The sequence below is a fragment of the Echiichthys vipera genome (genome assembly GCF_963691815.1).
Source record: "Echiichthys vipera genome assembly, chromosome: 2".
NCBI lineage: Eukaryota > Metazoa > Chordata > Actinopteri > Perciformes > Trachinidae > Echiichthys > Echiichthys vipera.
The window spans coordinates 7,484,486-7,511,624 of record NC_139827.1 but is presented as its reverse complement, the minus strand read 5'-3'; the positions used below and the strand labels follow the sequence as shown (position 1 = coordinate 7,511,624).

Here is a 27,139-nt window from a genome sequence, read left to right as displayed (position 1 = left end):
TTAGTATACAGAACAAGTCCCCAAATAGATTTAAATTTAAACTGGTGAAGTCAGAGGGGACTTTTGTTTACGAGATATACAAATCTTCTCTATCAAAATAGGCTTTAAATGCACGTCTCTGTGACGAGGAATAATTCCAACATGAACCAGAACTGCTAAGAGTTGTGTCATCAGCTGGTCTGACACACACATGCAAACATACCTACACGCTCTCTCCCTCGCACACGCTTTCTTCCCAAACACACACACACACACACACACACACACACACACACACACACACACACACACACACACACGGTACACACATGCGGTACACAGAAGCTACATGGTGAAGCTTTCCCCTTGAAGCTTCTTTGAAAAGGTTTATAGAATCTTAAAATAGCAGTGTGGTCTGTGAGCACAGGGATTAAAAAAGAGAGAGCTATAGAGCTGCTGTAGTGTGACATCATACAGACAAAACACACACACACACACACAGCCATTGCAATCTCATTGTACTCCCCAACTGGGGCGTGAGAGAAGGAGGAGAGCAGGGGGGGGATGACAAGGGAAGAGGAAAGAGGGTAGGTTGGCAAGAGGTGACGAGAAGAAAGGGAGCAAGTGAAAGACATGGAGGATGACTAAAAAATAAAAGAATAGCAGAGAGTGATGCAGGGGAAAACTAAAGTGCGTGTGTGAATGGGAGTGTGTGACACATGACAGTGGACGGACAGAAAAATGAAGAAAGATGAAACAATATTGAAGGCCTGTTTGTGCAGGACCACTGCTGAAGTGTGGAGTGTTTGACGTTGAGTAAAGCTGATTGCTGACAGATCTGAGTGATCGGTGAATCTCATCACCGCACACCCACAAACACAGGTGCAAAGACAGCAGGTCCAGCTCAGGTAATTTTCTCATTGTGTGAGACAGAGGGACCTGTTGGCTGATAGCGAGATCCTGCTGCTCCGTCACACAGCACAGAAAGACAGCACACCAGCACTGCCCCTGATGTGTGCTAAACAGCTGCAGCAGCTCTGCTGAGGAGAGATTGACATCTATAGCAGCCGTTTCCAACCAGCAAACAACAATAAGTGAGAGTCGCTGCCAACACAGACGGATAAACAGAACGCAGAGACACATAAACAGACAGTTGCACAAGTACTAAAGAAGGTTTTCAAGAAATTGTAGCCGGAAAGTGTCTGGACTAGGGATCTCACAAATATCATGTTTTTTCACGATTATTAATCAGGGAATTTATTGTTTGACATGTGAAAGGAAAAAGACACAAACACTCTTCTGGTCCTGCAAATAAAACATGAAATCACGACTACATGTCCCCAGAAGATCCAATAAAGTAAAGAGAAACACATTGTGAACTCCTCCCACATGAGTTAAAACTGTTCTGTTCTAGCTTTGTAACGTTACATTAGCTTGTTAATTAATTGTTCTTTACCTTGAGTTGAGCATAAAGTGGTTGATGATTTTCTCAAAGATGCTGGACCCTTTACAGTCACTTTCTGACAAAGTGGATATCCACTTTCTACAACAACTATTCGGTCATTTTGTAGATATCCCAAACGCTCCCACGCTGCCGATTTAAAGCGCTTTTTCGGTGGTCATAGTGCTTAAATGTCATTTTTACAGCTCTTCTTCCCGAGGCTCCAGGTCAGTGGCACGACAACTCTCTCACACACAAAACAAACCAGCACACACAGGTGTTAAGTGACTCACCGGATTCGTTTTCACAGAAAGGCAATGGAGGAATCAGGGCACCATAGATATTATAGCTCCTATTATTCTTACGGTTATGAAACCACGACGTTATATAACCAGGGTTATGATATAAATCAGTTCATCCCGACATCCCTAGTCTGGACAAAACACGCTCAATTAATAAATAAAAAAGTTCAATATGGTTTCAAGTTATATAAACTGTCTTGATGTGCGAATGAATTCAACTACACAGTGAAATTTTATTTAATTTGGTGTGTGATACATCAAGGCCACTCAGATCAATCTGTAAGTCAATCAGGGCATCTCATCATAAATGTGATTATCCCCCTCTATCTCATCTCATATTCAATCGGGACATCTCTTACAGTATCAGACATTTACTTTGCAGACAAGGCTTCTACCTGTCAGGATGGGTTTATATCCACAATATCAATAACCTTCCTGGCTCTCCGATAAGTATCATTGGATAGATAATCAAAAGTAGTAATCATCCAGTATTAAATCTTTTGCTCTGCTCTTTGATTTTGGTCTGTCTCTGATTTATGATAACTGAACATTTAACAGTGATGCACAGGTTCAAACTAAATAACCAAAAGGTCAGTACACTTAGCATGCCTGTAATGAAGTTGTGTTTGGCTTTACGGTGCCAGTAAATATAACAAAAACTGCTTACCTCTGCTCCCTAACATTTGGCTGATTTCTGGCTGTATTATAAGTTAAAGAGGTGACACATCTTTTGCCTGTTATCACTGTGGCCAGATGCAGCAGAGTAGTTTAAATCCAGTGCCATATTTCGACTTAATTGGGTGATGAAAAAACGACATTGGGAATTATTTTTTTTAGATAACATTCATTTCACTCCCCGAAACTCTGATAGCCAAAATGGTCTCCCACTGTATGCACACAGATGACGCTGTGGATTATTTCTCATTTTATAACATGTCAGCAGTCTTTTGCACAGGCACTTTTTAGGGGAATGGGCAATAAATAAATAAAAGCCCAGGCTCTAAGTCAGTTGAGGCAGAGAAGGCCATGCCCTTAGAAAGGGCCAGGGCAGGGCATGAAAAGTTTTGATTGCCAGTTGAAAAGGGCAATTTGTACCCAAGAGGGAAAAGGGCAACCCATTCCTGCCCCCATGAACGCCACTGGTTGTCAGTGTCAAAGCTGACTAGTGTGAGCCAGCATCACCACTGAAGGAATAAAGCAGAGGCTTAGGCTGTTGTGATTGGGCGGCAGCACCGCCAGCCAGGACCATGGAGACTGAGCCGTCGGATATCAGCTGTGACTGACAGTGTTTTTGCTCCGGTTGCCTGGCCAATGTCAACAGAAAACAACTTGCATGATAATGCTGAGAGTTTTACCATAGGCTGTTTTTGTTTGTGTGTTGTGAATCCAACACCAGTGCATCGGGGGAGTGTTTTCGTGTTATAATTGGTGCCTTAAAACAACCAAATAGAACGGCAAACCAAAAATAACACAGGATAATTAATCCAATAGTGCTTCTGCCAGTGGGGGATCACAACGCTCGCACCCCTCCTCCCTTCTGATCGGCTGACGCGCCACAGTGTTGCGTTTTTTGGCTGGAAACTTGCATATTGCATATTGGAAGCGCTGGACGCGAATATTGATTGATTGATTTTCATGTCTATCGCACCGCAAGTAAAGTGCTGCCTGTATTGGAATCGCATTTATGGAGTGACTGTGTATGTAATTGCGCTGCTTTTATCGCCTATATCACTTCCGGTTTGAATGCAGCATTACAGCCATTTTTCTAGTGGCCAGCCGCCGTACTGCAACGAAAAATCCCCCTAAAAACCCCATAAGTTGGTGCTTTCGTGACTAATTTAGGGCAAACGTCTGTAGCTGGTGAGCTAACCATGCTAGTGCTAGTCAGTCACTATAATGTCTCTGTACTGGGACATTTGTCCCCCTGGCAATTTGCTCTCAGGATTGTACATTATTTAATTCAATAAAGAGTTACTGAAATGGAATAAAATCTCCTCGAGCTAGCAAGCCTTAGCAACCTAGCTTAGTCGCTATAACAGGACCACACAGTTTCCATCAAATCATTCCACTTCAGTAGAGCAGCTTATCCTCCGACACAGAAGGTTAAATAAAGTGGATGGTGCGACACAGCTAATAAGCTACAGTAGCATCTGCCATATTGGACGCTGGTTGTGTATGGCCATAATTGGTAATTTGATGATGTTGTAATTGCAAATAGCTAACAAACAATGTGTTGGTTGCGTCAACTGATTCTTTCCAAAAGCACAAATAATGGCCATTGTTTGGTTGCTGCATATGGTTGCAAAGCATGCATTACCAATTGAGTCTGCATATGTGCCAAGCAAGCAGAAATGTGCGCTCTCTATGGGTGGACATGATTATCATCTTACACCGACAGCAAGGTAAATACACTCACTCTCCAAATTGGCCTGGTCTTAATAATTTTGCATAAAAAAAGTACTGCTACACATGGGAACTGAGGGACAGGTTCTTTGTGTAGGTAAACTGTGATTTCTAGGTGCTATAAAAAAGGCACCACAGTGTTAACAGCTGTAATGGATTTTGTTGACCCTTCAAATTGGATGTCCACATTATTGGATGCAAATTATTTTCCCCTAAAGCAATAGCTGCAGGGTATGTGAAGAGTGGGAGCAGAGGGTGAGATTTTGCCTGGAGCAGCTTTTTTTGTTATTGTTAAGTCAAAGCATCGCTGTTCTCTTATCCTCCAAGACAGTGATCCATTCAGTAGCATTCGGATATAAAGCAAAGCAATATTTGCATTCTGTCTACATGTACGATTTTAAAATAAGAAAATAAAAACTGAATCTCTGTAGACAGGAGCAAGGTTTGCAGACACATGACAGTAATAGCTGTTGTACTATGGCAATGGAAACCACTTCAGAGATAGCAGAAAAGCCGTAGCAAATTAAAAGATATGCGTAAAGTGCACTTTGCCTGGGCTCTGCCTTCAGAGTCACAAAGTCACAATGCAAACATGGAGAGCAGAAATGTTACAACATTATTATTTTTCCCTCTTCTTTGTTATTTTACAGCTTTACCTCAATTGCCTTCTGCTCGATTTTCTTCACTGCTTGAATTTTTTTGATTTTTCTTGGCATTCAGTAGCTCACAGGACGCCTGGTGCATTGAAATATGACTGTATCTGCCAATCATACACTATAAATACTGGATACTTTTCATCTTTTTAGACCAGGAACTATATAACCTTATAAACTATATAAAGCTTAATAATATCCCAACCGATGCAAGCTAAATCTTTTCTTCTGTCAAGCACACAGCTGTAATTCAGCATCAGAAAAGTCAGGAGTATATATTAAAAAAAAAAAAGATAGATTTTCTGGCTGCAGTGAGCTGTGTTGGCGTCCATGGTTGATGAGAAAACTGACGGACAGAGATGCAAACTTCACCAACAGAAGGAAAAGGAAAAGAGAAAGTGTCCTGAAAAGTAGCGACTGCATCTATGCCAGAAGAAGAGTGAACATCACCATCCAAATATAAAACACAACCAAAGTTAAAAAGGGATGATGAGGAGAGACTGTCGCATAGCCAAAACTATAGCTGCCCTCCAGAGATGAAAACCACTCAGAGACAAGACAACATGATTGTTGACTTGATGAGTGATGCGCAGTGCATGAGTTACAGCCAGAGTCATAACCAAAAGTAAAATTATTCCTAACACAAGCAAGGCTTAGATTGGCTTCTGTTGTACACGTTTCTCTTAAGATTTTTGTTTCAAGTTGTTCCCAATTCACAAATTTAATTGGAACCACGAATCAAAAGTTGTGCGTGTTTGTGAGTTCGCAGAGTTTCTGTTTGAGTAACACCCACTTCATTTACTCTGCCGGGTTAATGCTCATACTGGTTATAATTAACTTAAAAAGGTGGAGGGAAAAACACATGCAATCAGATATTGAATACATTTGGATCCTACTTATAATATCATAAACATTCAAGAATCTCTTTTTTATTACATTTTATCACTTTTCTTATTGTGATGGTGTATAATATAACATAAATGATGCTCTTTGATGTGCTGTACCCACTAGCTCAGAGCTAACTTGGCAGATGTTTGCTTCCACTACAGATGGAGATTTCATTGTGCATTTAGGTTAAGTCAACGTCTGTTTACCAAGTCTATGTGATATTCATATAAGCAGTAATATAATGCAGGCTGTTTCGAGAGTAACCGCCATATGACCCACAATATGGGTAAGTTTTAAACTGTATTTTTTGTGTTCTCAACACAAGTGCTTCAACCAACCAGCAGAAAAGTACACATAAAGTCCCCTATATTTAAAAACACATCTTTATCTATACATTTCGCAGTAGGCTATCGTTTTTATTTCCCTGGAGTGGATAAATCTGGAAACTCTGTTTTAGTGCAAAGAAAATTGAGCTTTTGGAAAATGGGCTGTGTGGCAATAAAGTTTTTGCTTCTGTTATCTCAACTACTTGATCACTGTGATCAATTAACACAAATTTAAATATCGCAGATCACTCGATATGAGAGACAGCATCTCAAAAGCTTACTATCAAACTATCTCAATGGCACAAAAAGGTATTTGCTGGTTGTCTAACAACTTCACATAAACCCCTCATAAAACATAATGAAGTTTTGTCTTTTTTACATTTCATTTTTGTATGAATTCAAAAAACAAGATCTATTTTATATCGTATCGATCTTCTCATCTATCCCCAAAGAAATTTTCCGTCAAAAGCAACTGGACTTGGTTTTTTGTCTATGAAGACACCTCTCATTTCACCTCTCATGCAAGAGGCTTCATCAGTTCATGTACGTGACTGACCAGGCTCGGACTGATCCAGATGTCTGGTGTGGAGATCCAGGTATTTAACCCCGAGTGAAGGCGTGCACAAAGTCGATGATGTCACTAGAACCCTTTGTGCTTCAAGTGCCAACGACCATCGTTGGAGTGACTTTGTTAGTGCTCTACTGGGTTAGAACTACACTCGTTGGAGTCACAGGAGGCTTTTGTGAACAGATGTTCTTTGAGGTTAGATTGTTGAATCTCCTGGGAAGGGATGAAAGGGCAGCATTGTAAATATGAGATAAGTGGTGTCTTAGACCTCCTCCTCTGTTTAGCGATGGTTTCTCTACTTTTGCATAGATGGCTTCTTTTACTCCTCTTTAAACCATCTGCCCTCTCTGTCCAGGATTTGGACATTGTTGTCATCAAAGGAGTGGACCAGTCCCAGCCTGGTCAGATTCGTACAAGAACTGATGAAGCCTCTTGGTTGAGAGGTGAAACGTCTTCCCAGACAAATAACCAAGTCCAGTTGCTTTTGACTGAAATTGCTTTGGGGATAACGATGACCTGGGCAAATGAGAACATTCACAGGCCCATCAAAGGAGTGGGCCTTCTCCGGAGTCCAGGCCTGAGGAGTTAGCTCGCCTGTGTTGGGCCATGCGTTTATGCAGTGGTTGTTTTGTTTCTTCAATGTAGAGATGTTTGCATTCCTCGTTGCATTGAACAGCATGAACCAGATTGCTTTTGTTGGTGTGTGGTGTTCTGTCCTTGGGATGTGCTAGTCTGAGTGTCTTACTGGGTGTGTAGTACACAGGGATGCAGTGTTTGTTGTAGATCCTCCTGAGTTTCTCTGATATCCCATCTCCTCATCTAATTCATCCACCAGAGGGCAAATAAGCTTCTTTCCCAAAATGTCGAACAGCTAATGTAAGTATTTAGTTTAATATGTGAGATGATTGAAAAAAATAAATCATAAAAGAATTTCATGATGTCTGATTTGATTCCCATTTTAGTGCACCAGTATAGTAGCGCCTGGCTAACTGTCCCACAGTCAAAGTACTATTTTCTGTGTTCAGTTCTTGTTGTTTTTGTTATCTCAGAGTGTGTGTTATGTGCATCCCACTGATTCCCAGATGTTGTCTGTGAAGGTGGTACAGTTTTGTTGTTTGTCAACCGCAAAAAGACAAAGAAGAGATTTAACCATTTAGATTCTTTCCCCCCAGGTATTTCGGTTTAGGCGAAGACCTAAAAAAAACAACCTGATAAACGCTAGAGTGGACTCACACAATTTTCACGAGATAGTTGTGGAGATAGTTGGAGTTGCTCAAGCAGAGTCAAGGACATGATCTCTCCCTGGCTTTGTTATTGACAGCAAGGTTGGCTGAGTGTGGTGCCCAGCTAAGCTAGAAGGAACTGGGCATGAATACCTGCGGTGTGAACGCAGCCAGAGAACCTCAGCAGCAGGCAGAACAGCACTGAATGCTGTAGTCTGGTTCAGTCACCATAGTAACAATATTAACCCAGCTCTCCCTCTCTCTTTCTTCCTCTCTCACACAGACACATGAATCCATTATCTAATCTTGCGTCACAGGGGTTCAAGGCTAGCAAGATTTTCCAAAAAGCCCTCTAACATACCAGGCTGTTCCTCAAAACCAGAGCCACTAGAGAATAACAACCGTGGATGCAAGAGCTGAGAAGACCGGAGAAGATAGAGAGACATGGCAAAATGAAGAGACAGGAAAGATGGATGGGGTGGCGGTGGAGATGGAGATGTGAAGAAGGAGAAAGACTTGAAACAGGACAGAGACAAAGGGGCTGGAGGAGAAAAAGAGACACGAAGGAAGTAAAAGCTACAAAGGTGAGAGTGGGGAAGGACTAGTGAGTGAATGACACAGCAGTGTGCTATGTCTTCTGACAGTGACAGCAGGTGAGGGGAGCAGGTGTTAAATATTAAAGCGACTCAGCAGAGAACCTGGGCAAATGGCCCCTACCGATATGGGACATCCCAGGCTGGGACACACACAGCCACACGCACACAGTCACATGCATGCAGATACACAGACACCGAGGGTTGCATCCCACCACGGCGGCAGAGCAAAGCAGAAAGAACACGCATGTTTAATTCACAACCTTCCATTTCAGCATGTTCGTGTTCTTACGCTACGCACCCTGACCCCCCAACCCCCACCCTCTATCCCCCACACACCGAGGGGTAGGCAGTCAAAAGACGCGATGAACACGGTTGGAGGGGAATGAGTGAGTGCATATGGGGGGGTGGGGGGGTTGAGGTAAAGCCAACAACATTTCTTATTTCCCAAAGCGGCCCCTCTGTAATGGAAGTACAACATTCCCAACTAATTCTGTTGCTCTCCTGGGCGTACACGTGCTCTCTCCACATCAATCCTGTGTTTCCTAAATGTGTCTCCCTTTTACACAGCACACCATCCAGTGTCCTGTAGATTATTCCTGACTGCTCCACACTGACATGCATTATATAGGATGAGGAGGAGGCAGCGACTGGGGAAGATTGAAAGAGAGAGAGAGAGAGAGGTTGGACCTGTTGTGACATCGATCCTTTTGTTTTCATTTAAGGGGGGAAAATGGGTTTGGCGCATCACAAATGGATGATTCTTTGATTTGTTAGGGCCGGTCCAATTGGGATGGAATTTATATTGGACATTGCCGATTCTGGCAGAGGTACGAGGAGAACTACAGTGTACGCAAAACAAACACTGGAATGTAAGTTCAATATTTGTGTAGGCAAGATTCATCCCTGGCTAGTAGATCAATGTTTCATTTGAACTCAACGTATTATATTAAACAAAGCCAAGCACAAGCCTGTACGATATTATTTAACACATTTATTCTTTCTTTTATTCATTTTAGGACTATTACTATATCCCTAACACAATTACAATACATGGATGTGACTGTGTGTGAATATTTGTGTAAATAATCTGAGGGCATTTGCAACCCGAGATCGTAACAAGATTGTTTTTCCCAGATTGTTCATGCTAAACATCTGTGAATGGTGTTTATATGGGGGTCTGGGGTCTACTTTATGTGAATTGCAGTTTGGTCTACAGCAGGCAGCCGATGAGTGGGACTTAATCTCAGCCCAGGAGATAAATGATGATGTGGACAAATGGTGTGAGGTGGTGATAGTGAGGGTTAGTAATGGGAGGAAGCAGCTAAAGTCTACCCTGGGCCTGAAGGTGTTTCTCCCAGTGTATATATTCATTATAAATATATATCCATCCATCTTCAACCGCTTGTCCCTGTCGGGGTCGCGGGGGGGCTGGAGCCGATCCCATCTGACAGCGGGCGTGAGACGGTGTACACCCTGGACAGGACGCCAGTCAATCACAGGTACACATAAAGACAAACAGAGACAGACAACCATTCCCACTCACACCTACGGGCAATTTTAGAGTCATCAATTAACCTAACACGTGCGTGTCTTTGGACTGTGGGAGGAAACCGGAGAACCCAGAGAAAACCCACGCAAACACAGGGAGAACATGCAAACTCCACACAGAAGGGCCCCAGCCGGGATTCAAACCAGGAACCCTCTTGCTGCGAGGTGCTAACCACCACAGCACCATGCCGCCCATATATAAAATGTATTCATATAGGCCACTGATATTGGAACAATAATCAATAAGGTGAAGAATTGATTAGATAGTCAATGGTACAATCCACAGGGGCCGTCATTTCCCTGTTTCCTATGTAATGTAATCCGACTCGCAATGCATCAAGTGGCTGCAAGTTTGCATAACTTTGAGGTCCACGCTACTTTATACAAATCGAAGGCATCCTTCGAGACTTGTCACCTCTCAAAAGTCTGTTGCCGCCGTCGTCTGACCATTGTCAATATAGAATGAAGACAGATTTAGCAACTGCATGGCTTGTTTCTCACCTAAAACTATTTCAGAAACACATTCCGGTGAATAAAATAAGAGAAAGTTTCCAAATGAGCCGCCATGTTGGTCTGTTTTGAAATCCGTGATTGAACGAGCGAACGAGCGAAAGTGTCCGTTCAATCAGGTGCAGCCATCAGCAGGAGAGTATAGCCTGGTTGACCTTTGTCACTGGTCACTGAAGAGAAATTGATTACTTCTAGTGACAAGCCCATCAAAGGTGCAATGCTGGGCAGCGAGGAAATCCCTCATAATCTGGAAATAAACAATAACAAGTGAATGCAAAAACAAAATCGTGACTAATTCAACACAAAGGCCAAGTCTGGTTGTGGTAATAAGAAACCAAACACAACAAAACAACAGCTTGACCCCACTTAAAATGAAGACACTTATCCTCAACTGAAAAGCAGCTGAATTTTTATGAGATAAAATAGAAATGATGCCAGAAATGACACTGTGTTTAAACTCAGAATCCCTGACAAATAAAAACTGTCCTTCAAAAAAACACAACTGGGAAGTCGCAATAAATTACTGGTCTCCACAATCTTGTTCATCACAGTTTTCAGGGATGCCTGCAATGCCTGCTCGTGTGTATGTGATCGAGTATGATGGCGCTGTGGTCAGCTACAGTACTGATACAAATGACAACTGGAAAAGGCCTTTACATGAAATATGACATAATCATGACAATTAAGTTTGTGTCTTGGCAGCTTAAAGCTGCTTTAACACCAAGTATTTTACACTTGCACTGCCCACCTCCATGTATATCCATTATTATAGAGCACTTGCCTGCCTGCTGAAGTGCTTTTTCTTGGCACCGTCTTCCCTTTTCTGTTTTTTTGTTCTCCATCTACAACATCATGTGTAGACTACTACTGTACAGAGCCAGGATAACCAAGGTAACAGGATGAGCCGCTCATTTTTCACTTCTGTACTATAAGCTTGATTGCAACATTAACAGAATGTGTGTGTGTGTGTGGAGACAGTGAGCATGATGCTCTGCCTGCTCAGGCTGCAGAAAGCACAATATTGTTTGTCAGCCCACAGTAATCAGGCTGAATTGTTAGCAGCCCACTGGGATTTCTTTCGATCCTCCAGATTACCACCACACTACTGACAGCAGGTATGAAAGCTACAGTCCAACAGCCAATAAGACTAACACCAAGCCAGATTTTTTCAAAGCAAAACACGTTTTATTTATTTATTTATTCTAACTATTCACATCATTGCCGTTTACATGTGTATCATATTCTGAAATCACTGAGAGCTAATATAGCTGAGAGCGGTGCTGAAGCAGGGTCGGTGTGCTGAGATCTCCCTCACTGTGTGATTATCGAGCACATGTGTCAACCTCACCGAGTCCTCATCACCTCCATAATGGTCTTGTTTGGCTCTGTCACCAGCCAAGATAGGAACACACAGCTCAACATCCTGCCCGGTGCTGAAACCAGTCACTGATTGACCAATTAGTCAATCAACAGGAAAATAATTGCGACAATTGTGATGTTAAATTCATCTTTTTCAGTCATTTATAAAGAAAAAAATGTCAAACATCTGCTGTTTGCAGCTTCTCACACACTTCGCTGGTTTCAACTGTTTTATGTCATTAGAAATTGAATCTTTAGGTTTTGGAGAGTTGGTCAGAGAAAAAAAGCATTTTGAAGATGTCACTTTTGGATCTGGGAAATTAGATGGGAGAGTGTAAGCACATGTTGTCTCTCAGTAAAGATATACAGTGCAGCCTGTGTAGTATCTTTAAGGCAAGTATATGTGTTATAATGCAGTCCATTCCCATATATTATCTTCCATGAATAGTTTTCTCCATTTTGTAGCAAACAATGAATTGATTAATCAAAAAAATAAACAACAGATAGTGAAAACAATCCTTAGTTGCAGGAACTGCGACAACAACAAAAAAAAAATCAAGGAATTATTCAAATGAAGACCCGGGGGATACAGTGGAGGAAAAACCATCAATAACCTCTCACACTTTCCCCCACACATACTCAAACTATGTCCCTCCGGCAGGTGCAAATAAATGAGAACTACTACGACCACACACATCACAACTTGTATGATTTTCTGACTCACTGAGCCTCTGTACTTGCCTTTCAGGAAGCCATTTCTGTCCTTAATTTAAACCAGGCAGGAAGACGTTTTAATTTACAGGACAGGACTGCAGGAACAGACGCAGGCGCCTGGTTAGTTTTGGTCTACACACACTCACGCTAACACCTGGGCGCTGCTGAGAATGACCGCACTCTTGTACTTTTGGCTACCGAGCAGTTCAATTAGAGCAGTCGGGGGTTAAGTACCTTGTTTAATGGCACATCAACGGCAGCAATTGAAGGCGAGAAAACACCATTTATTTATTTTCCCTATCATTATATTCTCAGTAGGAGGTTCAAGCAAGTGACCTTCATGTTGCAACCTCACTCCCCTAACCCTCAAGCCAACTCTCACAGCATTTCTTACATTTCTCTCTCTCTCTTTTCTCGCCTTTTTTCTCTCACTCAAACACACACACACACACACACACACACACACACACACACACACACACACACACACACACACACACACACACACACACACACACACACACACACACACACACACACACACACACACACACACACACACACACACACACACACACACACACACACACACACACACACACACACACACACACACACACACACACTGCATCCCCCATCAACTACTACTTCAAAAGACTGCCGTATTGTTGCAGTTATTGGTTCCTGTGTTTTAGCTGCTGTGCCCTGAGAGATTTAAAAGCTAAAGAACCAGTTGTGTTTTTATCAAAGCTTCTTCAGCCTGTCTGTCAGTTAGTGAGGTCCGCAGAGTCAGCACCAAAGAGAGAATTCAACTAAGAAAGAGATGCACATCCCTAACTTTGCACTGAGCATCACATCCAAATAAAACAAAAATCCAATCTGAAAGGGTATCTTCTCTATTTATTTTTCTCTTCTTTGGAAAACTGGGAATCTAGACATCTTATATGATCTTTTTTGTGGCTTTTCATAGCCCAGATTCAGACCGAGCAGGAATGCATTGTTACATATTTAACCAATGCTTGATCATCTGTTGAAATAGAAATGATGTACCAGAGAATGCTGCATGTACTATGCAAAGACTTGACTACTGACCTTATGAATACTGTACTTTTAGATCTGCACTATGTAACCTTTGAGAAGACTTAACATAAAAAATGCTTAGAGTGATGCCAACCATCAACTCAGTGTGTTTGCAATGTTCCTGCTCTATACTTGAACAAGAAATAATCCGATGGAGCAGCAGCGATAGCACAAACAATCATCCAAAACCTCCTGTTGTGTCATTCTCTAATCTACAACATGCTGACTACAACATCCTCAGACAGTTTGTATGTAATGTAAGTGAACCATGTCCATTCTTAACTAGAACAACCTCAAAATATATATAAGACATCCTTTTGAAAAAGCTTAAAGTAACTCGCAAAAGCAAAATGGAACATTGATCAAAAGCGGTTGTTTTAAGTTACATCATCATCACATTTGTGTTTCCACCAGCTGAAGATACACGCGGCATCTCTAAAATGGGCACTCTATAATGCATATATAGTTTGTGTTTTTTGGAGCTTATGCATGATGCAGACTAGTGGATTATGTTGAAAAGCAACTTTCCAAATTGTGTTTCACAAGGTGTAGGTTGAAAAGCCTTATCCCTCCATATTTAATTGTGGCTAAAGAGGTATTACAACTCCCTAATCTCCAAAACACAAAGATCAGGCGAATGTTTGTGTGTGTGCTTTTATGTGTCAGGTCACTCACCTTGTCAGCCATAATCATCGAAGAGCCTCCGTGGACTCCCAGGACTGGGAGCTGCGTCTGAACGGAGAGGAAGTCAAGGATCTGGGCAATGGCCTCCTGATCGGTGCCATCGGCAAACACAAGGCCATGGAGACGAGTGCGTGACAGAAGGTCACACACCTTGGGACACAGTGAAACAAACTCAACTGTCAAACAGGACTGTGTGTATGTGTTAAAGGCAACACATGTATGTGTGTAACATTGGTGAATGCGCACAGCATTTCTCACCTGTGTAATCACAGACTTCGGGTCTGTTTGGTTGATCCTCAGTGTTACCACAGAGACGTCAAGGGCATCATCAGGGCGCCGAGCTGGGCGGAGCTCCTGATCGGAAATGTGACGTGTCTCGCCCATGATCACACCTACACTGAGACCTGGAGGCTTCTGGGACGCCACAGGCACCATCATCTGGGAGAGTAGGAGCAACATCCAGCCCACTACACCCATCATACCCTAAAAACACAAACAAACACCAAAAATTCACTAAAGAACCATGGAGTAACTGACTGTTTATCAATGCTGAATATATGTTACAAAGTTCATATCCTAAGGCTGTCATGGGTGCAGATCCCGGGGGGGACGGGGACGCAGGGGACACGGCCCCCTCAATATTTAGAGCATGTAAATAAAAACACAACAGTAGCAGAGGACTTTTATTTTGAAGAACTGCGTGAATGTGACTCATGACACAACAACATCTCTGGTACTGAGTGGGGAGCAGTATGCAACCTCAAAAGCAACGGCTGCCTGTCTGCCATTAAAAACAGAAGAGGCGATGTTGAGGCTTTGTGTCGATAGATCATCTGAACACGGCAAAAGCTGCTCTAATAAAGCTGCAAATTAGTGTGAGAGTAATAACTAAACAGCTGAATTCTAGTCTGAGGATTAAACTTTGGGTTATTACTTCTATAATAGTCTTTCATCATTTTGTAATTCAAGTGTTCTGAGATAAAACCAGACCTCTGCACCTCCTCTTTGCTGTTTTGAGGCTTTAAAAAAGGGAAAGAGAGAGAGCGAGAGAGGGAGAGAAAGAGATAGAGAGAGAGAGAGATAGAGAGAGAGAGAGAGAGAGAGAGAGAGAGAGAGAGAGAGAGAGAGAGAGAGAGAGAGAGAGAGAGAGAGAGAGAGAGAGAGAGAGAGAGAGAGAGAGAGAGAGAGAGAGAGAGAGAGAGAGAGAGAGAGAGATACAGAGTGTTTTTACTGATTTTTTTGCGGGGTTTTTTGCTTTTTATCAACTGCAGCTTTCAGTCATAATGTAATTTTGGGGAAAACTTTAATATTTAGAGAATAACGTCATTATAGAGTAGGTTGTTTGGAGTCCTATTATTAGAGTTTCTTGAATTGTCACCTGTGTTTCCTTTCACATGAATACAAACATTTCCATCATAAACTGGTGCATAAAAATCGACTCAAATTAGGGAATTGTATTGCTTGAAAGAGGACCCCCACTTAGTATGTGTTCCATGCATTGTTGAAAGAAATCAGCAGCATGTCACAGATGCAATTTACGTTTGAGCATGTTGTCACGTGTTTATGTCAAGGTAAAATATACTGTCCTTATTTCATGAGCTGCTTAAATGTATCAAACATATGCATCCTGGATAAACAGCCTTCAAGGTGTTTTTACAGTAACTGTTCTTCCTCTCAGGACTTTAGAATCCCACAAGGTGCTGAGGGGTTGATAACATATCGCCCATCAGTACATGCGTCATGATAGGAAGAGAGCATTGTATAAGAAAAATAACAAGATGAAACTTAAATGTTGCAGAATCTGAAACTGATTATCATTTTCATTCATCTAAAAATCTTTTCCTTGTGTCCTACAAGACATGCAAGAACTCGTTCATCGTTGTTCGCCTAAAAGAAGTCACACTTTGTGAAACAAGTTAAAAATCGACTTTACCATGTTTTGGACAGTCAAGTCAAGTCAAATTTTATTTATATAGCACATTTAAAAACAGCTGAGCCGCACCAAAGGGCTTCACAGGAAGTACAGTAGACAAAGGAATGACAAGAGGGTTAAAATTCAAAAGAGAGAAAATTCAAAAAGGTAACCAGAGGCACTAATCGAAGACAAGGGGAAAAGACAGAATACATCTAGGATCATAGGAGTATATTAGTCTTGTGTAGTTTCAACATGTCTTAAAAAAAATGCAGTTAGCGCTTAAAAACGACCCGCTGGGTTTCTCGAAGAGTGGCTTGTATTTATCTTTGATTAAAACACAGCGAGAGTCAGAATGTGATCGGAATCTGACTTTTAATGAAAATCTCAAGTGCGAGACCAAAGATTAGATGAAAGGCACACACACTGGAGCTTGGGGGTTATTGCCCTCCTTCTGTCCACCATTCAAAAATCACCTCATTCAGTTTCAAAGTGGACAACCATTAGAGGAGCAGGGTTAACTTTATGTTTGAAAAAGCGCTAATCGGGCTTCATGAGACGCCCTAAATCTCTCTTCCACTGCCTTTATTTGAACATGATCTATGCCTGTAGGCAATGTTCAAAGTAAAGTGCCATCTATTAATGGATAAAATAACCCAGAAATAAATGTATTCTGATTTACCCCAGTCATGGGGGTATGAGGGGAAACATCCCCGATCGCTGAAGGCACACAAGTGTCTGCATCAATCAATAACATCCACCAAGATGAAAAATAACATTTCTCTCAACTCTATACCCTAACCAAATTCCAGTTTAATACAGAGCAGAGGAGTTTGAGCTCCTGTTCCCACTTCGGCTTACTCCGTGTTACCTTTTCCTGTAATGTGAGCGGATCTAAGGGAAGCAGATGAGAAGAGGAAATGCAGTGTGAAATGCCTTGGGCTGAATGAGGGCTAATGAAACCATGGTGCGAATGCTACGTTGCATCTCAGCCAATTTCTTACACCACCACAGTCCAGCAGAGCTGAAAAACACCTCAGGAGGAAACATCCCGTTCACAAAATTAACCCAGTCTCTGTATCTCTCCATCCTGCCCTCTCCTTGTATTCTAACTTTGCATTCATGAATGCTAATCATCTTTATCTATTCATTTCTCTTAATGCATTTATTTTTATTTTTTATTTTACTCTATTTCTCTAATTCTGTCAATCTGTCTTTCTGGCTGGGTTAGTGTGTGTATCTGATCCATGTCATCTCACACCCCGTCTAATCAGGCCAGTTAGTCAAGTCAGTACTTCCCCAGCTTGCTCTCTCTGCCCTGCTGCCCACAGACTAGCCTGCAGCTGCAGCAGCACTTAGCATACGCCGCTAAATCACACACCGCTACACTCCTGTCCCAGGAAATTAGTGTCAGCTCCAACCAATGGGACAAGATTACACTAACTTTCCCTGGAGTTAGTATCAGGGCTAACATCCCTCTCTGTGCCACAGCTTCCAAAATGGTCAACAAAACTTTGGCTCACTAAGGGCGCACTCACACTGTCCTTCCTCACCGGGCCCAAACAGGTTTTTCGGCTAATGCCTGGTCTGTTTGACCAGTCCACGGCCCGTTTGAGAGAGGTGGGCTTTTGTAGAGCGCGTTTGCACATGTACGAGCACGGGCGTGCGCGCATGTATGAGCACGAGCATGAGGCCTACGACAGTTCTGACGTCATTTATGTGCGCCTGTTCGGACATAGTAAATAGAAGGACGAACCATGCGCGGACATTTAACAACAACAACAATGGCGGCGAAAGGTTCACATTGGTGTGATGCGGAGGTGTGCAGAGTGTTTACTGCAGATTTGGTCGATGAAAATATTCCAAAAAAGTCAGACAAGATGCACAAAAACTCTGAGGTCTATGGAAAGATTTGTAAACAAAGCGACGCATCGCGGTGACGTCAATCAATGCGTGTGACGTGTTACGACTTGATGACGTATAGGCAGCAAGAAGCATTGGCCGAGGCCCAGGCAGTGTGAGTACAAACGGGCCGTGGGGCGCGGGGGGAGAGGGGAGGGGGGACAAGTACCCTAAAGCCCGGGGCGCGGTGCGGAAGGACAGTGTGAGTGCGCCCTAAGTATCTCTGTTGTCTTGCAAGATTTGCATTTGCGCTTAAAACCTGTGATAAGCTTTCAAAAGAGATGTGCTAAGGGGTAATTGTTTCCCCTGTGCCTTTATACTAATATTTGCACAAAACTGAAAACTGAAAAATCTTGATAAAGTAATTATATTCATCAGAGCATAACTCTCTTGTATCCTGCCAAGTGTGTTAGCTCTTCAAATGTCTTTTGAGGGGGTATCCAATAGCTGCTTTACTGCAGTAAAACCAAGGGAGCTTTTGTTTGTGCAAACATCTTTCTTAAAATGGTACAAATTTGCCTCTAAGCAGAAAATTAGTCTTGTCTAAAAATGTTTTTATTTTCTACTACAGAAGTGAAATCTAGATATGTGAAAATGATCTCTCTGTCAAAGCTAGGAACAACACACCCTGTGCTATAATGGGAGCTGCCATTAAGAGGCCCTGAAGCTGCTTCTTATTCAGAGGACGTCTTTGTGCACAGTGTAACACGACCCGGAGTGACTTTCCTCGGATATAAGCCCATTTTTTGGTTCAACAATGTTAGCCCTAACTCCTGTTAAATGAAGCTCATGTGGGTGTAATTGCTTAAAGCTATCAGTCCACAATTTCATTCTTTCATTCATCGCCAATGAAGCAGCTTTACATAGTGTCTCTAGATGACAACACAAATTAGGCTTGTGATCATGTGGACCTTCTTTCTCCAAATCTATCTTAAAGTAATAATCCACTAAAACACTGAACCTTTGTATGATCAAAATGGGGCTTTACAAGTTTTCAATGTCCTCGTCGACAACCCAATGAATTCAGTCAGTTTCGATGGACTTTAATGATAATTGGTTTTCACTGTGGACAAAAAAATCCAAACGTCCGCTGAAACATCTCAAACGTCTGCGGCAAATCTACGTTTTCACTGTCAATTCCTAAACATGTTAAACATGTTCCTGTATCATCATTGGTGATGACCATGTGCAGCCCAGTCGCCAGAATAAAACGTTGGCATAGTTTTGAAAATATCAACCACTGAACCGCTGCAACCCGTTCTCTTTCCCTACTCATCGATGCTCCACAGTCGCAGTTTTAAACTCAACATGTTGTGAATTCAAACGAAAAGTATTAGCCTTAATTTGGTTTCGTCACGGTTTGGGTCTGTTTTCTTTTGACAAGGCAGCCATGTGTGACCGATCTGATACTGCTGTATAATATAATACTATAGCAGTTTTATTTTTTTCCTATTTATCTCATTTCCCCCTCTAATTATCTGCCGTTTAACGAATCCTGTATAACACTGACGAGTGCTCAGTGCAATGTGAGAGCTGTACATTGAATTATACAATTACATTTTTGGATGCTGGTGAAGCCATTAAAAAAATACAAAAAAATGCAACTGGAGTGGTTAACTTCTGGAGAGAGATCAGCTGAAGTGTAAATGTACCCAGACTGACTCATTCACTGTGAGTATATATAACTACAAAACGTAATGCACTGTAATCTGTGTGTAATCCACATATTTATTGCTGTAGAAACTACGTCCGGGGCAAAGAAGGTATCAGGCATCAGGTAGTATAAGAGCGCTGAAATCAGTGTCAGGAGGAAGGTCGGGGTAGTGGACGGGTCCCAAAATACAGGACCTTCCTGTGGGGAGCAGTGTTTGTGTCCCAAAAGTTCCTAACCAAGTGATTTTGATGCTTAACCCTAACCGTCACCTTTTGTTGCCTTAACGGTCACAGTCCACTTCCGGACACCATTTCACGACCTTGAATAGATGCCATATTTCGTAAGATATCATAAGAACATGTTGAAGAGAACACATTGATGGACGTAGTATGCATTTGATAGCATGTCGGTAGAAAAAAAAACAGGTCATGTACATCTTTGGATGCTAATCTTGTGCGTTCCCCTTCATCATCCTATGATCATGTCATGGTGCGTTTGCCTCAACAACAATGTTGTGATCATACCAGAGAAGTGTTTTGTCAATGCAGCTTGAATCCTATTATTTTATAATTAACATTTGCTGCACTGCAAATATCTTGAGCATGCTAAAACTCAAACACACTAACATTTAACTGATAAATGTGTGACATATGAGATGTAATATAACAGCTGCCTGTAAGCTCTATACAGTCTCAGGGTTGAATGATGTAATACAGAAAAGTAACGTACACCAAGGGTTGCAGTGAGATAGTCACTGAAAGACCAAACACTATGGCACATATACGGTACATCCATATGTAAAGTACTTTTTTTATTTAGATGACATTTCGCAAAAACAGTTTTAAAGGAGTACGTCATGTTATAATTTGTTTTCTGTGCTGTTAGCAGTTGGAGGTAAGTGCTGATAGCAGCTGCCAGTGCCACCCTAAAATAATGTGTTGCCCTATTTTCTGCCACTGTTTCTACTCTTAGTGTTCTAAAAGCATTTTTATCATCATCAAATGTTATTTTTTTCAGTGTGGTTTGTTGTGGTTTGTTAATCCCCACAATACCCAGTTCCAAACTCTGAGTGTCAAGGCCAGATTTATGCACATATTTGCACACGCAATCTACATGAAATTAGCGTCTGATTTACAAAAGCAGTTGCTAATTATCAGTAACTGGGGCTGTCTTTTAGGTGCATGTGCATATAAACAAGATCTCCAAAGATGCAGTTCAGTGGTGAAATGGGGATAGGAAGGGGTAATAAATCTTAATAGAAATATAGCCCAGAAAAAAAAAGGTAGAGATGCTGAATTCCCATTAAATTAAATGTTAAGTTTCCAAACCATTTACTGGGTCCCTGATTAAACTTTAACAGAGAAAATAAGTTGGGCATCTATTAACATGAAATGATATTTAGGTTTCTTAATCCTATGCAGCAGGAGTCACTATAAAATGCATCCCACCGCAAACGTGTCAGCTAAGTCAACCGTGACTCATTAGCTCAGAGAATGTCAAGTTAAATTGCCACAGAGCCACGATTCCCCATCGCTTTGTTTTTTTGTGGAAAAGAAGAAAAGATGAACATTGTGTTTCTCTTTTATTGCCGCACTACTTTTCTTTCTAAGAAGCTGCCACTCTCGTGTCTTTGTAGTTCATTGTAGCTCTCCTACACACGTATCTGCTGTCATGGTGATTTCTGCAGAATGCAGGGTTATTCACTTTCGTCTCCACCACCGTAACCGTCCTTCTTTATCATTCAAATCTGCACCTGCGTTGTAGTGCCGAAGACTTTTCCTCGTAAAACTGCCCCTTGAATTCCGGTTGAGCTTTGATAAATGTAGAAGAATGTGCAGTCAACCACTTTTATCTGATCTCCCCCTGTCATGTGTGCACTCCTTTATACACTAAATGCATTTGCATGAAGAAGAGAGGCACACTTCACTGATCGCACGCGAGCCACGTCTCAGATGACAGGCAAACTGTGCTTCCAGGCCGGTGCACCTGTTTGATAAATACCATGCACATCAAGTGTATTTATGTCGTCTAATGTGGTCGGGTTTTTATTTTTTGCTAAACAATGTGACCTGACAGTGTTGTCCTAAGCAGAACATGTAAGGGATTCATGTTCATGACATATAGAAGAAGAATTACTTTATTTATCCCGCACCGGGGAAATTTAATTTTTTCACTCTTATTATTAATCATGTTACACACACAGGCCCCAAATACACACATGCACAAACAGGACCTATACATGCAATTAAGGAGAGATGTTGGAGCGAGAGCGCTGCCAGTGACTGGCGCCCTGGGCAGTTGGGGGTTCGGTGCCTTGCTCAACAGCACCTCTGCAGTTCCCAGGAGATGAACTGGCACCTCTCCAGCCACCAGTCCACGCTCCATACATAGTCCACACAGGGACTCGAACCAGCGACCCTATGGTTCCCAGTCAAGTCACCTATGGACTGAGCTACTGCCACCCCGATGGCACAAATGCTAAATATATTTTTTTCCGTTGAGGAAATGTATTAAATGATTATTAGAATCGTTATTAGAAAATTGGACCTTGTTTTGTTTGTCAGATGCATTCAGAGACGTCACAACTGAGCCAGAGTTCAGGGTCCGGGAGGCATAAAGAAAAAAGGAATAAAGGGGAGTTGAGGAAGAAAGGTACGCTTTCCCCACTGGTAGTGTAGACTTCACGTCTCTTTTTAGTGGAGAGCAGTTATTTATTATGTTGGTTGGTAGAGATACACGGTGTGCAGGAGGTAAAGAAGAGTGGGCCACCCACCTTTATTGTTTATTAGTCTTATTTGGCTGCCACAGTGCTGTAAGAAGCTATCCAAGCTTGTCACATTAGCTGGCAGCCTGTGCTAAGTTGTGTTTCAGTTCTGTAAAGAAATTAAAACACATTGCAGATGGTGGCGTGACGTCTTCAAGCACAAAGAAAAATGTTTTTATTAAGGTGTGGAATCCTTGGAGAAAACATTTTGCTTGCTCTCTGTGTATTTTTCTTTTGTTGTTTTTAATTGTTTTTTTTTGTTTTTTTTAATTAATTGGCAGTAGTTTAAATCATCATCTGAATCATCTTAAACCATTTCATCAAAGATCAAAATCTTGTCTACCAACAATAAAAAGCCGTGCTCCTATCAGGCGTCACTGATAACCAGCAACGTCTTGGTCGTGCAAAAGCATGCAGTAGGAATGTCAGGTGTAGTCTGGAGTAGGTGAGCAAGTGAACCACAGCATCCCCCTTATAAAGGTAAGAAGATGCACATTCAACCTCCGATGAGGTGAAATTTATGACTTTCAAAGGGATTGTTTCATTAGACACAGTCAGAAATCAAACGTTTAAAAGGAAATATGCTGCAAAAAAACTACATTTCTTCACTTAAACAATAGGATTATGCTTTTCTGTTAACCATATGTACATGCTTATTTGTAATTTGTGATGGGCTCCGAGGGACGATGCGGAGAATCTACATTAGTGAGAATAATATGTTTGCACTGTATAAGCTTTTTTGTGTCTTTAGGGTTTATGATATGTAGATAAACCTAATTGTGAGATTTAGAGAGAAAGAGGGGTTTTGGAGAGAAAGTCTAGCAGACAAATAAATATTAAAGGAGTACACACTCCAAATCTACGTTTGTGTAATTGGTTTGAATAAATGTCTCGGACTCTGACAGACTAACATCCATCCAGCTGTCCTTTAGCATCTAATCACTTGTAACTGCTCAAAAGGGTATTACTTGAAATATTGCACTTACGTATTCTAGTGACAGTACTGTGTAGTTATTGCTTTGAACTTCAGTTTTAATTATGTGACAAAATGTGTCAAGTGATTCCATTTTTTACAGAAATATATAAAAAGTTGCCCTTATTTCTTGTAACTAATGTCTACCTTAGCATCGCTTTTTGTGTAGAACATGTTTATAAGTCTTCTCTTAGACCGTAGCTGCATGTTTAAGAAAACATAGATAAGGAATATTCTGTCATAGCTGTTTAATTGGTTTTAAGAGTATTTTTGTACTAGATTACATTTTGGCCAATAAATATTTTTATTTAAGCTAGCCTGAAGTCGATTTGTTTCCAGCTTTGCGGTATGGCAGTGTGGGCAGCGTGTGCAAATAACTGGTGTTTGGCTTTCACACATGGGAGCATCGGAGCTCCACTGAGATATCCGCTGCTTGTTCTAACCCTCATTTACTGCAGGGTTTTTTAACGCAGCACTTTATAGCTTAGATAGCTGCCTAAGTAACACGTGCATGCCGCCCTAACTGACATCTTCCAAAAAAGACATTTTTAAAAAATGTTTTGAGTGATATTCACCGAGTTACCCTGTCCTGTTTTCTACCTTTTTATTCCAAACCGTGAGCCTCGAGGGCCTTCAGCCTCTTTACTTTGGGCGGCTGCTCAAAGTACCGGGCCTTTAGTGGTGTTTTGGACTCTGATGCACGAATCACTCTGTAGTAACTGATCTCAACAAACAGCGGGTGCTACTGTGAGCCTCTTCCCCGTCCCAAAGCACTCAGAGGCTGGCACTGTCTCGCTACTTTTTGCGACCTTCTTGGCAACTTTATTTATAAAAAGCTACTAGCAATCTTATTCAGACCATCAGGGAAAAGGGAGAAATATATGGTGGGCCTAATTCATTCCCATGCATGTGGCTCAGAGTCCAGTTCAGTCTGTGGGTCCGTGTCTCTCTCCACGCGGCAGCACTGTTGTTGTTGTTATGTGACGCCACGGGGGTTAGAGGTCCGAGGTGTGGCGATGACGGCATCGTTGACAGAGTATGTGGCTTTGCTGTCGAGACGACAATAAATATTCCCACTCTGAGACCTGGTTACAGTAAAGACCTTTTTCAGGCTCCGATAAAGCCGGCTGCGTGTGGATGGTCGGCCTAACCGGTGTTAAAAATGTGAGTTTATAGAAAAACGCGTTCTCGTGTGGCCAGGGTCTCAGACTGATCACCACACTATACTTTTGTATACACTACCCAGAACACACCTGTCCCACTGCGTCACACTTACGCATTTTCCCAATAAGCCGCCAGGGGGAGGCTGAGATTCCAATCCGGTGTTTGAATGTCCTCAGGCTATCTATCATCATTTAATATTATGTAATATTGAGTTTTTAATGAATAGTTGTTCAATGTACTACAGAGACTGTAGTCTATATCGCACAAACAGGACCACCAATTCCCCCAAGGTCAGACCGGCAAACCACACCCCAACACCTTAACTAACAAATTTTCTGCACGAAACCCTGTAATGGTATCGCACGGACTGTGGATAAGTACCTCGAACAGCCACACTTGAACTGTCCCTTTAAAGCTTGGAGTCATGTAGGAAGGTGTCAGTTCTCTTTGCACAGGCTTCCAGGGGAGGACAGAGCACCTCATTTTTAATTAAACACAGGGTTTTACATGGAAAGGTTCCCAGCTACTTATTATTTTAAGAAAAGATATGAACCCTAGATAGTATTCCTGGATATAATAGAATACATCCTGTTTTGAAATCTTAAACTGTCTTTTGTGATGTGATTTCTTTTATGGGCGTCAGTTGTATGTTTTACCAAACCTGCTCCTTGAAACAATATATTGATTGTTTGTTCATATGATTAATTTTTCTAAACTTGAATCTATCTTTTCTATAAGATATGAAATGCCTGTTGTTATCATATGAATGTCGATTAGCTGTGAAAGCACCTGGGACATCGATGGAAATAAGTCCGGGACTTCATTGTCCTCCTGTCCCTGATAAAAGTCTTGTGTTTTATTTTATAAATGCATGAGAAAGGCTGTCAATAAACCAAACACCAGAAATATTTGATATTGAATCAAATTACTCCCTGCACTTTAGCAAACCTATATTGCATTATAGGACTAGAACAATTTGTAGGCACAACAACAGTACACGTTCATCATCCGTGAATACCAAAGCCATTTTTCCTCTACTACAGCTACTAAATGAACTAAGAAATGAGTTTCAGTTCAAAGCAATTTCAGTGCATCCTCTCTGAATAATCTTAATACAGGTGCACTTCCACATCATATACTTAAATGTGTCTTTCCTGACCTGGGAGCATCAAGGTTTCCATTCTCCAGAGATTGCTCTGCATTAACTAAAGCACGGTGTGCGTTATTCTCCACCCACTCAAACAGTCAATTGCAAAATACAAATGTTTGTCTCAATTCAACAGCGGAGTATGGCGGAAAGGTCTTGTTTGAAATATCACATTTTTATTTGTTTAACATTGATGTGAGTTCCAAGTGTTTGTCCTCGATAAACCGCCTTCCTGCTAGACACAGTCTTTTAACAGCCCAGCAGCCTTTTTCCACATCAAAATTTCACCATTGCGGAGAAATGTGTGTACATGTGTTTGGGGGAAACACTTTTGGCCGATTTTATCTTCTTTTTTTTTTGGATGCTTGTGGTATGTGTGAAACCAGGCAAAGAGAATATGTCTACAAGAGTTGTCATTCATATTTCATTTGTAATAAATATGAATAAACAAGGACAATGCCAAACACCAGAAAGGACGCACTCCCTCATTCATCGGGGGACTGCTATGTGTGTTTTTGTAACTGTGTTTTTGTGCACGTCTCATCTGTGTCTATGTGTTTGACTTTGAGGGTTTGTGTTTTTGTGCAGCAGCAGCAGCAGCAGCAGCAGCAGCAGCAGCAGCAGGATGTGAAGCCAAAGAAATATAACGCAGAGGAAACTAAAAGGCAAAAGGTGAGGGTGGGGTAAGCAAAGGGGAAAGAGAGCTGAAAATAAAGTTATTATGAAGCCATGCCAAGGTGTGGAGGTGTATAATCATTCAGGCAAGAAAGTTCTGACCTCGGAGAGATGGAGAGAGGATGTATTGTTTTTGATAAGCTCCCAGATTTTACATTAGAATTGCACCCAACTGCATTTAGGATGTGAAGGAGGACTACTTATGAAGCCTATGGTGCACATGTTTGCGTTTATGTAATGATATAAAACACAAAAAATGTATTAGTCAAATACTCACTGCATTGTTGGGGCAGCGACAAGATAAATTCGCTAAATTCAACTGTTTTTGCTATAATATTCACCACAGCGGCTAACTACCGCTTAACATTTAAACATCCACTAGTTCTACTCAAGCACTCACAGCTCTCCTTCTTTCAGCCGCTTTCTGGCTAATTAATCGTTACACGCTGTTAGCCACTTTAGCTTAGCAGTTAGCTTCACGGCTGGTGATGGCTTCCCCCGCTCTCTCTCCTGCTCTCTCTTGCTCGGAGTGTCGTATGTTTAGCTACTCCTCTGCCTCCTTTAGTGATAATGGTAAGTGTAATAGGTGTAGTGTATTTGTAGCGCTGGAGGCGAGGCTCAGTGAGATAGAGGCACGGCTCCGCACCATGGAAGCTCAGTCTTACGCTACAGTA

General features: G+C 41.7%; 1 protein-coding gene across 1 annotated transcript in view; it reads right to left on the bottom strand.

Annotated features, from left to right (window-relative positions):
- The window catches only part of grin2ab (glutamate receptor, ionotropic, N-methyl D-aspartate 2A, b), a gene marked incomplete at its 3' end in the record, with an annotated part of 112,306 nt that overhangs the window by 65,248 nt on the left and 19,919 nt on the right, over nt 1–27,139 (bottom strand). Inside the window, exons 3-4 of the mRNA XM_083925982.1 lie at nt 14,533–14,757; nt 14,266–14,424 (exon numbers count right to left, since the gene is read on the bottom strand). Coding sequence (XP_083782108.1) covers nt 14,266–14,424; nt 14,533–14,757 — 384 coding nt within the window. The remainder of the gene's footprint in view (nt 1–14,265; nt 14,425–14,532; nt 14,758–27,139) is intronic.